This window comes from Otolemur garnettii, unplaced genomic scaffold (genome assembly GCF_000181295.1).
Source record: "Otolemur garnettii isolate 467f Iridium unplaced genomic scaffold, OtoGar3 scaffold00046, whole genome shotgun sequence".
Classification (NCBI taxonomy): Eukaryota; Metazoa; Chordata; class Mammalia; order Primates; family Galagidae; genus Otolemur; species Otolemur garnettii.
Genome location: NW_003852441.1, coordinates 3,826,553 through 3,841,471, shown reverse-complemented (window position 1 = coordinate 3,841,471; position 14,919 = coordinate 3,826,553). Strand labels below are relative to the sequence as shown.

At 44.4% G+C, this 14,919-nt stretch overlaps 1 protein-coding gene across 1 annotated transcript in view; it reads right to left on the bottom strand.

Moving 5' to 3' along the window:
• TEKT3 (tektin 3) overlaps nt 1-10,998 on the bottom strand; it is a 24,015-nt gene extending 13,017 nt beyond the window's left edge. Inside the window, 4 exon segments of the mRNA XM_003791072.2 lie at nt 1,013-1,283; nt 4,796-4,866; nt 7,941-8,024; nt 10,420-10,998. Coding sequence (XP_003791120.1) covers nt 1,013-1,283; nt 4,796-4,866; nt 7,941-8,024; nt 10,420-10,998 — 1,005 coding nt within the window.
• Nucleotides 10,999-14,919: the final 3,921 nt, after the last annotated feature.

The window sequence follows — 14,919 nt, the reverse complement described above, 5'->3', positions numbered from 1 at the left end:
GGAAACACTTTCACTCTGTAGGTGGGACTGCAAATTAATATAGCCTCTTTGGAAAAAAGTATGGAGACTCCCCAAAGAACTCAAATTAGAGGTCCCATTTGTACTCACAATCCCACTATGAGACTTCTACCTAAACAACAACAAAAGAATCATTTCATCATAAGGGTATATGCACTAGATTGTTTAACGCAGCTCAATTTACAATTGCCAAGATGTGGAAACAACCTAAATGCCCATCAACTCAGGAAGGGATTAACAAACAATGATATATGCACACCATGGAATGCTATTCAGCCATAAAAAAGATGGTGACTTCATGTCTTTTTGTATTAACCTGGACGGAGTTGAAACATATTCTTCTCAGTAAAGTATCACAAGAATGGAGAAGCAAATATCCAGTGTACTCAGTATAAAGCCAGCAGATGATCTAATTTATGCCCACATAGAAGAAAAACTCATTTCAATTCAAGTTGGGGGGAAGGGGCACAGGAGAGGGGACTGGAGTGCTCCCACTGAATGGGCACAATGTAAAGGTGTATGGCACACCTTTGGGGTACAGGACATAGCTACAGCAGGGACTCTAGCTAACAAACTCAAATATTGTGCTTTGGTTGTCTGTACCCTCACATTAACCTGAATTTTTTTTTTTTAAATGTAGAAATTACATTTAACCTGGGTACATTCCATTGTATGTGACTTTCACCTCTGTCAAGTTCTCTACCTTGGGCCCTGCCTAAGATCGTACACAGGAGCCTGGCAAAGAAATCAGCAACCGGGCAAGTTGAGCAGGTGCTGGGAAGGAGGGTACTAGGCTGTTTGCAGCGGGTCCACCCAGGATGGGCCACCCTGATCCCTGGCAACCTGAGGTTTCCTTCATGCTCGTCTGTGTTTCCCTGGGTTTTCTGCATCAGGCAGGCTTATTTTCATAGCTAGAGAAATAAACAACAAATACTCTTCCAGAAATGGTCACAGGATACGATGGTCAAGGCCTAAGCACAGAACGCGTCCACACCTGGGCGTATCTCACCTTCTCATGTCTACTGCGCTTTCTGGTTTAATCTGTAAGCTGCGTCCTCTTGAAAGGAGAGAGAAAGAGTTAAACAACACCCAAGCCACAGACGTGGTGCGTGCTGACTTACGTCGCATCGACCCTCTCCACCCCACGGAAGAAGCTGACGCCATCCGAGGTGTTTCGTAGGTGGTGGCATTTCTCATCGATCCGATAGGCCGTCTGCTTGTCACTCAGGTCCTTCTCCAGCTCATGCTGGGCAGCTCTGTTGGCTCTGCGACAACACAGAGGGGGAAACAGAGCTTCACATTCAGGTAACAATTTCCTGCAGGGATGCGGGATTGCCCTTTTTTGTCGGGACCCTGTCTGTCCCCATTGCCCTGGGAATCTGACCCTTCATAAGATGCTCAGCTTTGAGATGGAAAGGAGCACTATGTGGAGGTGTCTGTCCATACACGGAGTCATCAGAATCCCACTTCTGCCCCTGCACACCTCTCCTTCCATGGGGTAGGGTGCAGGGGAGGAGGGGAGGCTTAGACAGACAGCAGTCAGGACCTGGAGCACCAGCTGGGGCCCAGTTTCCTAACACCCCCAACTCTTCAGGACAGGACACTGGTTCAAAGCAATCTGCCCATTCTTTAAGTATAATCTCCCAAGAAATTATAAGGCCCTTTTAGCTGAGGCTTCCTCTATTCATTGGTGACCTGAGTTTGTAGTCATGCTGGGACAGACTTTTGCTAGGAGACATAAAACAAGGGTCAAAATTAACCTTCAGGCCAGGAGTTCAAGAGTGCTTGAAAACAGATGGGTAATCCAATCAGGGGCCCATCCGGCCCAAGCCTGGAGCAGCCTCCCTGTCAGATGGAAGAGGCCTTGCTGAGCTGGGCCAGGCCTGGTCTTGCCTGCCCTCCCAGGCGGAGAGGGAACCTGGAGCTCTTACAACAGAGACAGGCCCTGGGGGGGGAGGGGATGGGTGACGGGTGAGCCACATCTTTACTCGTGGAATAGTTCATCTGACAAATAGTTATTGAGTGCCAGGCACGTTCTGGGAGCCTGGGATGAGTGAGTGGACAAACAAATCTCTAAGGAGTAGGCATTCTGCTTGGAGGAGACAGATAGCACTTAAACAGAACAGGCAATTGGTGTGATTGGGAGAAAAGGGGGACCAGGAGTGTGAGCGATGGTTTTAAATAGGATGACCAGGCTAGGTCTCCCCAGGTGACACTCAGCACAGCAAAGGCTTGAAAAGGGGGGATTGGGTTGTGTGGGGCCCTACTGGGCACTGGAAGGAGGCAGAATTGTCTCTAAGTAAAACTGGGGATCGTTGACTTATGTTGTAAAAGGACCTTTCTGGTGCTGGGCTGAGAATAGACTGCAGGGCAGGGAGACCATTTGGAGGCCACTGCAGTCACTTGGGTGAAGGGTGACAGTGGCTTGGCCCAAGGGGGGTGGTAATAAAGGAGGCAGAAAGTGTGCAGCCCCTTGGATGTGGTTTACGGTAGAGGCCAGAGACTCTCCCATGACATCAGGGGGGAAAAGAGCTTAAGTGACGCCACAGAGAGTGCGGGATTCCAGCAGCCGAGAAGGCCGGGGGTTGGGGGGCGTTGCCACCCTGAGCTCAGTGCCCACTGGCCATCCACCCGAGGGCCCGGGTTGCTGGAACTGGGGACAGAGGTCTCAGCTAGTCATAAACTTAGGAGTCATTAGCATAAAAATAGAATTTGGCAGAGCAGGATAACTGAGTGATTGTAATCATTTCTGCCTTCTTGGCAGACCAGAGCCACTCAGTAAGATGGCACTGAACCATGTGAGCCGACTCTGGCTGCAGGTTCCCTCCACTCAGCCTGCGACTTCCTGCAAATCATCTGACCTGTCGGAGCTGAGTTCTTATGATTTGTAAAGTGGAAGGGAGGGAGCAAGTGACCTGCATGGCGTGATGCTCAAACAGTTAGTGTGCCAAGGCTGGGTGGGACGTCTGCCTCCCCTCCCCACCAGGGGCCTTAGGCAAAGATGTCGAGACTCTGGGGCTAGAAGGCCCTTCCCTTTGTGGTATGGGACCAAGATGCCCCACAGACTTCCCCTACCCAGCTGACAGCCCCCGACCTGGCCTCAGGGTCCCGGGGTAGGTGTGCGAGGCAGCACCCCCTCAGCCTGTCCCACAGCCCATGACCAGGAGAACCTTGGCTGACATGTTGGTGCCTAATGAGGTGCCACTTTCAGATGGAAGCAAATGTGGGCTTCATTGCTCCTGAACAAGTGGAGCTGGACACAGCACAGCCACTCCCCCTGAGCCCAGGACAGGCCATCTCAGGAAACGAGGAATTTGGCTCACGTATATAAAGAAAGCTGAGCTCCTTAAAGGATCCCTCACAGACAGCACACAATACAGACAGGACAGGACACACAGACAGGGCAGGGACACACAGACAGGGCAGGACACAGACAGGGCAGGGACATACAGACAGGGCAGGGACATAAACAGAGACAAGCCCAGGACACACATAAACAGGGCAGGGACACGCATTGATAGAATGTCCTCTAGTCTAGCTGGCTGTGAGGACATTTGCAGTGGGGACTAAGATGAGGACTTGGCTGTTACAGGGTAGAACCATCCAGACCAAGAAGAGCCAAGGACACAGAAGTCGGGCAGGAGATTTTAGATAAAATGAGGATAAGAACCCAGGCCAGAGAAAAGAGAACAGAAACAGTGCTCTGAGCCACACGACCTGGGTCTCTGGGATTCCCAGGGAGCAGAAGCCAAAGTTACTGCTGTGTAACTGTACAGTCAAACCATGGGTCACCCTCCGAGGACCCTCTGCCTGTCCTCCTGCCCCTCCTCACTGATTTCTGCATTAAAGGAGCCTCTACTCACAGCCCAGGGCTCCTCATCGCCCTCCACAGCGTGACCCGAGACTCAGGGCAGGGCTGACGCCTGTGGTCCTCACCCTTCTAGGGGCACCACAGCTGCCCGTGACTACATAGCTGTCAGCAGCATCATCTTCTCTTGGATGTGGCATAGTGGATAGTCCTTCATTCTAGGACCATAATCCAGTGAACCTTGACCTTTCTATGCAGGTTCGGCAACAGGCTTAGCCAAGCCATTTTTCGATGCCGATTCCTGTTATTAACACTTAAGACCTTTCTTTGATTACTATCCTTCCCCTCCCCAGCAGCAGCCCCCACGGCCACTACCGTAAACCTCAGGTACCCACAACTGCCAAGGAAGGAGAGCCAGTGCTCTTGAGGACTTTGCATTCGGGTGGGGAACAGGACGGGTAAGCAATGACAGTGCAAGGCTGCAGTGGTGTCATCAGGGAGGCTGGGTCTTCAAGAAGAAAATAAACACGAAAGGGAGCACAGCTCCTCACTTTACTCACCCAGCTGTGCGCATGTATGAGTCAATCAGGAGTGAAGGTATTTTGAGTTGAAAGAAATCTTAAGTGAGGGTAGAAATCCCTTCCCCGGTATCACAGAAATCCCTTCCCCGGTATCACAGAATTAATTTCTTTAAATACAAATTCAAAGCAAGCGCTCCCAGGACTTGTTGTAACCTTTGAATAAAAATACACATGTCCCCGTGTGTGTGCGTGTGTGTGCGTGTGTGTGCGTGTGTGTGCGTGTGTGTGCGTGTGCATCCTTCCAGAAAGCTAAGCGAAATTCACATGGAAGGCATGAAAACATACAGTCTAATAATAGAATTAAAAGAATTCAATTAAGAATTTACACTGCAGGAAACATATAGTCCACTAGGAGAATTTAAATTGCATAGAAAGATGAAGTGCTTACGCAAGTTGGGCAATAGCCTTATCCAAGTGTAGCCTCATTTTTTCTTGACAACACAGAATGGCGTCAACTTCCTATTCAATTAAAGAAAAAGTATGTTAATGTCTTCATTACTGAGCATAACCTCTAAAGTCTGCAACGGAACAAAACGTCAATGAAGAAAAATTTCATTCCTTAAAAACTAAATTTAGACAAGAAAACAATTTTACGTCCACTTATCTATATGTTCCATGATATTACAATTTAAATATTAGACTGAGATGGATCCTTTACATGGCTGCAGGAAAATTATATTGTGGAACAAGTTTGGGCATGGTTAGGATTTTTCTTGCTTTTTGTCTTTTTCCTTAATTAAAACAGTGAAAAAAGAAAAAAAGGACGAAAATTCTGGTAAGCCGCAAGGTCAAATTTAAATGTATAGGCAGTGCTTGTGGCTCAAGGTGTAGGGCGCCGGCCCCATATACCAGGGGGTGGTAGGTTCAAACCCAGCCCTGGCCAAATACTGCAAAAACAAAAAATTTAAATGCACAATTCTTTGATAATAGCCATTCTTCTAAGACAAAGTCTTTATAAATGAGGGAGGCAAAGGGAAGCCAAAAGGAGCTTGTGTGGAGGCTGACTTCCTCCATGGGAGGTCAGGCCTTCTGTCCTGTCTGCGCACTGCAGCCTAGAGCCCGTCCACGTGCAAACACCTGTGCGGATGGTCCTCTGCCTTGTACCACAGTGCAGACACCCGTGTGGCCGGTCCTCTGCCCTGGACCACGGTGCAGACACCTGTGTGGATGGTCCTCTGCCTTGTACCACAGTGCAGACACCCGTGTGGCCGGTCCTCTGCCCTGGACCACAGTGCAGACTCCCGTGTACCCAGTCCTCTACCCTGGACCACGGTATACACACCCGTGCACTCAGGCCTCTGCCCTGGACCACGGTGCAGACACCTGTGCACCCAGGCCTCTGCCCTGGACCACAATGCAGACACCCGTGGGGCCAGTCCTCTGCCCTGGACCGCGGTGCAGACACCCGTGCGGCCAGGCCTCTGCCCTGGACCACAGTGCAGACACCCGTGCGGCCAGTCCTCTGCCCTGGACCACAGTGCAGACGCCCGTGTAGCCGGTCCTCTGCCCTGGACCATGGTGCAGACTCCTGTGCATCCAGTCCTCTGCCCTGGACCACGGTGCAGACTCCCGTGCACCCAGTCCTCTGCCCTGGACCATGGTGCAGACTCCTGTGCACCCAGTCCTGTGCCCTGGACCATGGTGCAGACACCCGTGCACTCAGTCCTCTGCCCTGGACCACAGTGCAGACACCCGTGCAGCCAGGCCTCTGCCCTGGACCACAGAGGCAGCTTTTTGATGCTGCTGGGTGTGTGCACTGCTACATAGAATGTCTTGAGCTGAGAGATTTTTAAAGCAACATTTATTGCCCTCTGAAATTCCTATTCCCATTAGAAAGGTTAGGAACTCAAAATAACACCAAGAAGATATTTTAAAAGTGCACGTAGTCACTGTCATCATTTTTTTAAGTGAAAGTGGCCACACCTGAACATTTTCCCATGACATTAAACAATACTGTCAGGAACCACCACAGTCAGTACTGAGGCACCACCACAGGGAGCAGGCCATCCCAAGGACTGACAAGTACAGTCAATCTGCACTTCAGAAAGTGGCACCCATTCCCCACTGTGAGTGGCTTGCACTTCCTCATTTTGCCCGACAAGTGGTTGATATCCCATCTCAGTCTTTACTGAGGGGATGACTAACAGTAAACCTGCTTAAATTTGCAGCTGATATAAGGACCACGTATCTGTCCATTGTTTGATGTTCTTCATACGTGAACTCCCAGTTCTTGGGCTTGTCCTTTTTCCTGTTGTTTATTTTTTCTTATTAATGTGTAAGAGCTCTCAACATATTTAAAATTTAATCTTTCTATCATATGTGTTACTTTTTCTTTTCTTCACCAATCTGGCCCTTACTTTTATATTTCATGCATGGCAGTTTTCACATAGATATTTCTGATTTCTATGATATCAAGTCTGTCCCCTTTGGGTCTCTGCCTTTGTCATTTGGGTTACAAAGACCTCCTTCACTCAATGTTAGTTATTTCTCATTGATGTAGAGAAATTACTTTATAATTGTTTAGGCTTTTGATAATCTGAATTAAGAAAGTAAGTGAAGAACTAAACCAAAGTTCTCCCACCTTTGCAAGTAGACAAGATTTTGCACACATCAGCCTTAGCTTTTTGTATTCAATTTTCATCTTTGTCAATGACTTGGGGGGTATTTTGACGAGATGCGAGCAGAAGATGGAGGGGGTTCTGCTCAAAAAACACCATTAAAAATCCCCAGTCCTATCAATGTTTATATACTACATGTACCCAAAGCACAGAATGGAAATTCTTAGGACATTTGGTGGGGGAAAATGTATTTAATGAAATTCTCGCTACAAAAAACTCCTACAACAATTATTTTCATCTGTGAATTTAAATAATGTTATATGATGAATGTCCAGTGGTTGGGGGCAGAATGTTTCTTGGGAAGACAAAGAACCAAAGGCCTCTGGAACTGTCCCCGCTGCCACCCTATCTACCAGCCTGTACTCAGACGTGGAGGTGGCCTTGACACACCACAGCAGAAGCAGACGCAGGCCAAGCATTTCCTCACCTGCCTGAGAGAAGCAGGTGTACTAGGAGGTGGTGGACACACAGAAGGCAGAGAGCCTGATCTGATCCTCTCCCCAGCTGCAGCTCCACCCCAGGAAGCCAAGGAGAGGGGGAGGGCACCCGACAGCAGAACGCCCAGGAGCCTGGGAAGTGGCTCCAACACTTTTGGATCCTGAGCTTGGGGAGGAATGACAGGCCCCACCAGAGTCTCAGCAGCCAAAGTGATCAAAACGTGGTCTTACCTGTAACAAGCATCCACCTTCAAGTGACTTTTACCTTTCTCTACTCTATTTTTATACTTTTTAAATTTCCAGTGAAAATGTTACTCGTATAACCAATAAAAATGTATCTTTCCTAAATGCAATCAACATCTGATATGATAACTCCTTACTTCTAAGTGACTTTATATAACATCACTTTTTAATTTCTACATATTAAACACATACTTATAACTATGCATCTTGTTACTAAAGCATTTCTCATATTTACCGTCAGCAGTTCTTTTTCAACTTCATCGTGAACTAAATCGATTCCCATTCTCTTCTCTCTATGAAATAGACATTCTCGGGCGACCTACAGACACAGAATAATAGAAAGCTCTAATATGAACTGGCTATAATCCATGACTAGCAGTTCTAACAACTGGTCTTAAAAATAATCAGTAGATATTGCCAACTCCTCGAACCATCTGGCAGTCACTGTCACTGAAACAGACCGTGACAACTAAGTAGATCTCTCCTTCTAGTGAAAGGTAGAGAGTCAGTGTTTCAAAAGAGTTTGAGAATGTCTAATTTAGAAAGGGATCAGAGGGCAGCACCTGTGGCTCAAAGGAGTAGGGCGCCAGCCCCATATACCAGAGGTGGTGGGTTCAAACCAGGCCCCAGACAGGAAAAAAAAAAGGGAGCAGGGTGACACCTGTGGCTCAGAGGAGTAAGGCACTGGCCTTATATGCTGGAGGTGGTGGGTTCAAACCCAGCCCTGGCCAAAAAAAAAAAAGGAGCAGAGCAGAGGGCATCTGCTTGATCCCTGCAAATTAGCATCTAAGAACATTACTCTGGCATTAGTGTCTTCAAGAGAAATAGCTCAAAAATGTGAAACAGTCTTCTAAATATTTTATACTGAGAAGAATGAGGAAGAAAGGAATGATTATCTTTAAAGACGTCAAAATATTTGTGCAGCCAGAAATCCAAGTGATTATTTTTAGAACGCCATTAATTTTTTCCCAATTATGAAAATAATGTCTGTATTTACTAAAGTGGAAAAAATATAGAAAAGCAGAAAAGATAATCTAGCTATTCTGTTACTGATTTGTTCTTTGCTTATTTTACAGAATGAAGGTTACAGTGTCCTTGCAGTTTTATATTATGCTTTTTAGGACTGACATTAAATATTCTTTGAAACAAAGTATGTTAATGACTCCCATGGAAAACAGCTTAGATTGCTGCTAGTAAATTATGTATGAAAGAACACTATGTATCAGTTAAAATGCTTTTTTCAAAGGCTATTTCATGACATAGGACTACTACAGAATGTTAAATTTTTTAAAAGCATATAATGTCATTGAAGAAAATCTTTGAGTGAATCTCCAATTTTCTAAAAGTATAATTTACATTTACTGGAAGAATTAAGGGGTCGACGGGAGCCTGATTACTTTAATATATATTACTATACTGCTTCCCCAAGAAATTTCCACTAATGCACAATCCCACTAGTAATAGATGAAAGTGCCCATTTTCTTATTTTTTGCCAGCCCTGGACATTTGAAGTTTTCATTATCGCAAATTTGATGGGCCAAAGACGGTTAATTTGTATTTTATTATTAAGCTTCCACACTTTGCCCTTAACATTCATTCACCAAATGTATTTTCTCTTTTGAGGTTTATCTGTTAGCGTGACTAACGCTAATTTTAATCAGGACCTTTTGATACTATATTGACAGTAAAAAAATCTGGACAAAAAACATTTAAATTACAGGAAAACATAAATAACAGGAAAACATTTAAATTACAACCATCTCCCTGAAAGCAGTCGTCCCTGAGAGGGTTACCAAGAGAAGAAACCGCGTCTCCTCGGAGAATTAAGTAAGAGGGTCAGAGGCTGTCATTTTAAGGACAATTTCTATCTTGGAAGGCAGTGGGGTGGGGATGGGACGGGCTGTAGAAGAAACAAAAAATCCCCAGAAGGAGCTGAGGCTCAGCAAGGCCTGGGGCCTTCTGATGCTGAAACACAACTCATAACAAACTGACTCAAAAAGACATCACTGGCTTCCTTCAACTCTTCTGGGGACTTCTGGGGACCGGTGTGCGTGCTTGGGCTTCTTAGTGGGGAGGAGTTAGGAACAGGGAGTGACAGTCACAGGGACCACCAACAAAACCCATGATAACATGGTGATGGGCCTGACCTCAGTCTAACCAAACACATCCATCTCCCAAGAATCTCATGGCATCATTTCACTGTGCCCCAAGAAGGAATCATGACATATACACAGGAGGCATTCCAACGCACAGACTAAAAGAATACAGCTTTTTTTTTCCTTAAATACTGTTTATTTTAATCTAGGGTAGCAGTTCTCAACCTGTGGGTCATGACCCACAGGAACTGTATTAAAGGGTTGCAGCATTAGGAAGGTTGAGAACCACTGATCTAGGGGAAGTGGTGACTAAGCGGCCTATTTAAGAGATAAGAAGATGGCATTTTCACTTTAAATCATGTGCATCTTAATGGCATCTCTGCAATTAGCCATCTTTGCTGTGCATTCAGAATTTTTTCTTAAAGTGGTTGTTCTGTATACTTTGAAAATTGGCAGTGGTGTGACCATTACTGAAACAAGTTTCTGGTTTATAAACAGGGGCTTGGTTCCTTCAGATGAAGTGAAACATGAATCAATACCTAAATAACCCCGGACATTCGCTAGTGGGGCACCATTCTAACAGTACAGCCTTCGATCAGAAACCCTACTTATATGTACCTGAAGAGGGGCTTCCGTCTCCATCAGAGCCCTCTCTAACCGTTTCTTAACATCGGTAAGTGCGTTCGTCTCCCCAATCATTTCATCCAACTCATGAATGAGCTCAGATTTCCAGAACCCTATGTCACTGACACGTTCTCCCAGATTGTGGGTGGTGTTTGCCTGGGTCTTTCTTATTTGTTGATATTTGTCTTGAATCAGGCAAGACGTATCCACTCTTAGTCTCTCTGAATTGTGCCGGGAAGTGTTAGACTCTTGGTAGTTGGTTAGGTTGGACCTGTACCAATCTTCAGGGGTGTACCTTGTGAAGAGAGTGGTTCTGTTGGAAACAAAGGGAGTCATGGTGCTCTCGGACACCCTCTGGGATCTGGTGCAGTACGGGGCCAAGCCCGGCGAGTTGGAGGCTACTCGGTAGTATGTGCTCGGTCTCCAAGGAAGGCTCAAGGAGTGGGTAAAGTTGGAGTGGGGGAAGCGGTTCCTGTAGCTGGACGTCAGGGTGCTGATGGAGGGCAGGGTGTTGGTGGTGGTTGGCCTCGGGTGGGCATAAGTCGCCATTAAGGTGGAGCCTAAAGACTCCATGATACTTAGACACTATTAGCAAATCTCTCCTGTGTAAAAGAAAAAAAAGTGAAAAAGGATAGTCACATAAATTAATCTCTGGTGAAATTTTAAAAAAAAAAGGCCACATCTGACTTAGTACCCATTGCAGGGCTCCCCAAAAACTCAGCTGTGTGTTCTAATTTACGTGTTACGCACAGAGACCAGTGATAATGTGCTTCAAAAACATTCTTTCCATCTGTGTCTCTGGATTGTGTTGAGATCACATTATTATTTTCGATTGCCCATTTGAAGTTCTGAATGCTTTAGAAAGCAGTACTGGAAGAAATTTATAACTATAGAAAACATTTTAAAAAATGAAAAGACTCTCTCCCACGTTGAACTACATGAAAGTAACACCATCGTGTTGTAACAAATTCAAATTCTGAGCCTGAACTATGCATTTTATACAAATAGGGATTCAAGTCTTGGCCCCAGTATTTACTAGCTTTGTGACACTGGGCAAATTACTTAACCTCTTGATGCCTCCATTTCTTCATCTATAAATAATAGGGATCATAATAGTGATAACAACAGGGGACTGCATGGCAGATGCCACCGAGTCACCCTAAATAAACACAGGCTCACAGGCTAGGTAACAGTGGTGTGGCTGGATTGCAAACCCAGCTCAAGGCACATCCCAGGTCTCCTTTCCTGGCAACCTGCTACCTCTAAGCACCTCTGGGATAGAAATTTTAGGGCAGCAACAGGGTTATAGGATGAAGATGATGCTAAGTCTTGGAAGGCTTAGCACAGTGTTGGAAGCTCTGGATATGTTAGCCTTTTACATTATTAACACAGAGGAACATGCAAAGTAAAAACTAAGTATCTGTTCTGTCCTGCAAGGGAATCTTCAGCTGTAGCCACTGTGAATAGTTAATTAAAGGTTGCACCTTTCCAGATTTTTTCTATTCATACACCAACATATATATTCTTTATACACTATATACATCTACCTATACACCATTTAAACACATACACAGAGCTTTTTACTACCAAAATGGAATTATCTTAATCATTGTACATATGGTACTAGATCATGCTTTTTTTTTTTAACTTAAATATGTCTTTTAGACCTCTCCTCCTGTTAGAACATATATGCCCACCTCATTCTTTTTTTTTTACCAGTCCCATTGTCTGAAACTTTTGGTAATTATTATTCCAGAAAACCAAGGATGACACAAACTATGACATATCTTTCAGCACTTAAATAGCATTCTGTTTGGGGGGTTATGACTTTGGCCCTGTTTACCAAAAAATAAAAGTAAAAATAGATCCTATTTTATTCTATACACTGCTCAGAAAAAAAAAAAAAGTTTTTTAGTGATTATTTAAATAGGACTTCGGTACCCAAACCCCAAATTATCTGCTTGTATAACTGTGCTCAAGTGAAAAATTCACTCCGACCACAAGCTAAAGTAGTTGCCTGTGGCCCCGTGCACTGATAGGACCCTAGCTGTCTGCCTGTTTCCCAAATTCTTCCTTTCTACAGCCCCTAAATACTTAACACTGGCCACTCTTAACGAGTGATTGTGAAAATGAAAACCTTAAGATGCCACTTGCAATTCTTCAGTTTGAAACTTAAACTATTTCAAAAAGCAAATTCAAAGTAACTCGAACCTTTGTGTGCTTATGGTCACTTTTAGACCCAACCCCTTCCCCATGTCAGATCTATAAATAATCTAGTTTTCTTCTAGCAAGAAGCTTCAAGAGAGGAGAGACCACTCCTACGTGGTTTTGCTTAATTCTTGACATTAAGAGATCCACATACCTCACTCGGTTCTTCGACCACGGAATTGCAAGTGGAGAATGCCAAGTGAGTCTTCCCAACACCTGCTGTGTTGGCGTCTTGAAACATTTTAACCCATGTTTGCCAAATATTGAACTATGAGTCATCTGCTCCAAGGGGTGATACGTGAAGATGCAGAGAGGTTCATAAGCCACATGACACATGCGGACTGAGAAAACGCAACAGTTTATAAAAACACTTAGTGATTTGTTTTTTCATTAAGGGTGGAATATAGCTTAGAATCTGGAATCTGAAACATCAAGCTCAGTTGTTTAAACGGAGTGAAGGAGAGCTCCCCGTGAAGCAGTAAGTTTCATACAGAGAGACAATATTTTACAGCCACAACTAAAGTTTTAGCTGCAGCCAACTATCGTGTAAGTCATTTGGGAAGACACCGCATGGGGACATTGCACCAAAGTATTCCACTGTCATGTGCTTTTGGTCATTATTGGTCAAAAAACTAAAGTTTCATAGCTTAAGAAATACTTAAAAACTCAAAATATATTTCTGCTTCCAATCATGATAAACTAACAATAAAGGCATTATCTGCAAATTTTACATCTAAAGTAGTATTAGCCTCGTACATAGTACATCTAAGGATCTAGACAAAATATACATACAAAAAAGTGTTTTCAGACGCTGGACGCTGAGAGTAGAGAAACAGAGGAGGTGAGCTCTCTGACCATCCTGGCATTGTGCCTAGAGGCCATTTCCAGATTAAGGGAGAAACAGATGAAAACCAAACAGGGCCTGGCAGCCTTTGTGAGTTGAGAAGGTGATCAGAATTTGAGGAGGCTGCAACAGCCAGAAGTTGTGAAAAAGGACTCTGGAATAGAGTGAGCTATGCAGAAGCAGAGGTCCAGAAGTCTGTGTAGGGATCTACGTGGGTCTTTGCTGAGAAGCAGGCTGCACACTTCAAGGGACACGCCACAAATCTTGGCAAAAAGCAACAGTAGAGTTGTTAGCTGATTTCTAGAACTCACAGAGGATGGAGACACATTGTGAATTCAGACTAACCAGGTTAGAGCATCATGGGTAGCCACCTGGAGCATTCAAGGGAGACCCCAGAGAAGTCACACAGGAGAGGGAGGCTCAGCTATCCCTGGGGTGAAGGCAATCAAGACTCACTCCAGAAAAGCTCAAAAACAGGCCTCAGAGAGATCAGACTAGTTCACAAATAACTTGTGTATTTGCTGGACAAATACCACAGTGTCCAGCATTCAGTCAAAAACTACCACATACACCAAGAAACCAGAAAATGTTACCCAAAAAGAAAAATCAGTGCATGGAAGCAGGTCTAGAAATGGCAGAGATGATGGAACTAGTAAACCATGTACAGGATGAAGAGAGAAATGCAAGATTAAAAAAGAACCAGTGGAACTTTAGGGACAAAGCACATGATATATACTTGCACAAGGTCACCAGTGGGGATTAACAGCAAACTAGAAATTGGAGACATAAAGATTAGTGAGCTCAAATCTAACCAAACTGAAACACAGAGATGTTCTTTAACTAAAAAATATTAAAATGAAAGGCACCTCAGCAGCCTATGGAACAACAGCAAATGGTCTAACATCACGTATTTGCTGTGTCATAAAGAGAAGGGAGAGGAACAAAAATATTTGAAGAAATAATGGATGAATATTTCCCCAATTTGATGAACACACCCCACTGCCATCACCACGGGAAAATGATCCAATTTCAGAAACCAGTGATAAAGAGAAAACCTTAAAAAACAGAGGGAAAAAGACACACTAAGTATAAGGGAACAAAGGTAAAAATTAGTACTGAATAATTGTCAGAAACTAACCAACCCAGAACACAATCAGACAATATTGTTAAAGGGCTGGAAGAAAGCATAAGCCTAGAATTCTGTATTTAGTGGTAAATCCCTCAAAATAAAGAAAAAGTAAAATCTTTTCATAAACACACAAACCAGAAGAATTCATCAGCAGCAATACAAGAATTTCTAAAGGAAATTCTTCAGGCAAAAGGAAATTATACCAGATGGAAACTTGGATCTACACAAAGAAATGAAGAATGTTAGAAATGGTAAACATGTGTGCTAATGGGAAAGAAAAAAGAAACTTTTCTAACTTTCTTTTTTTTTTTTT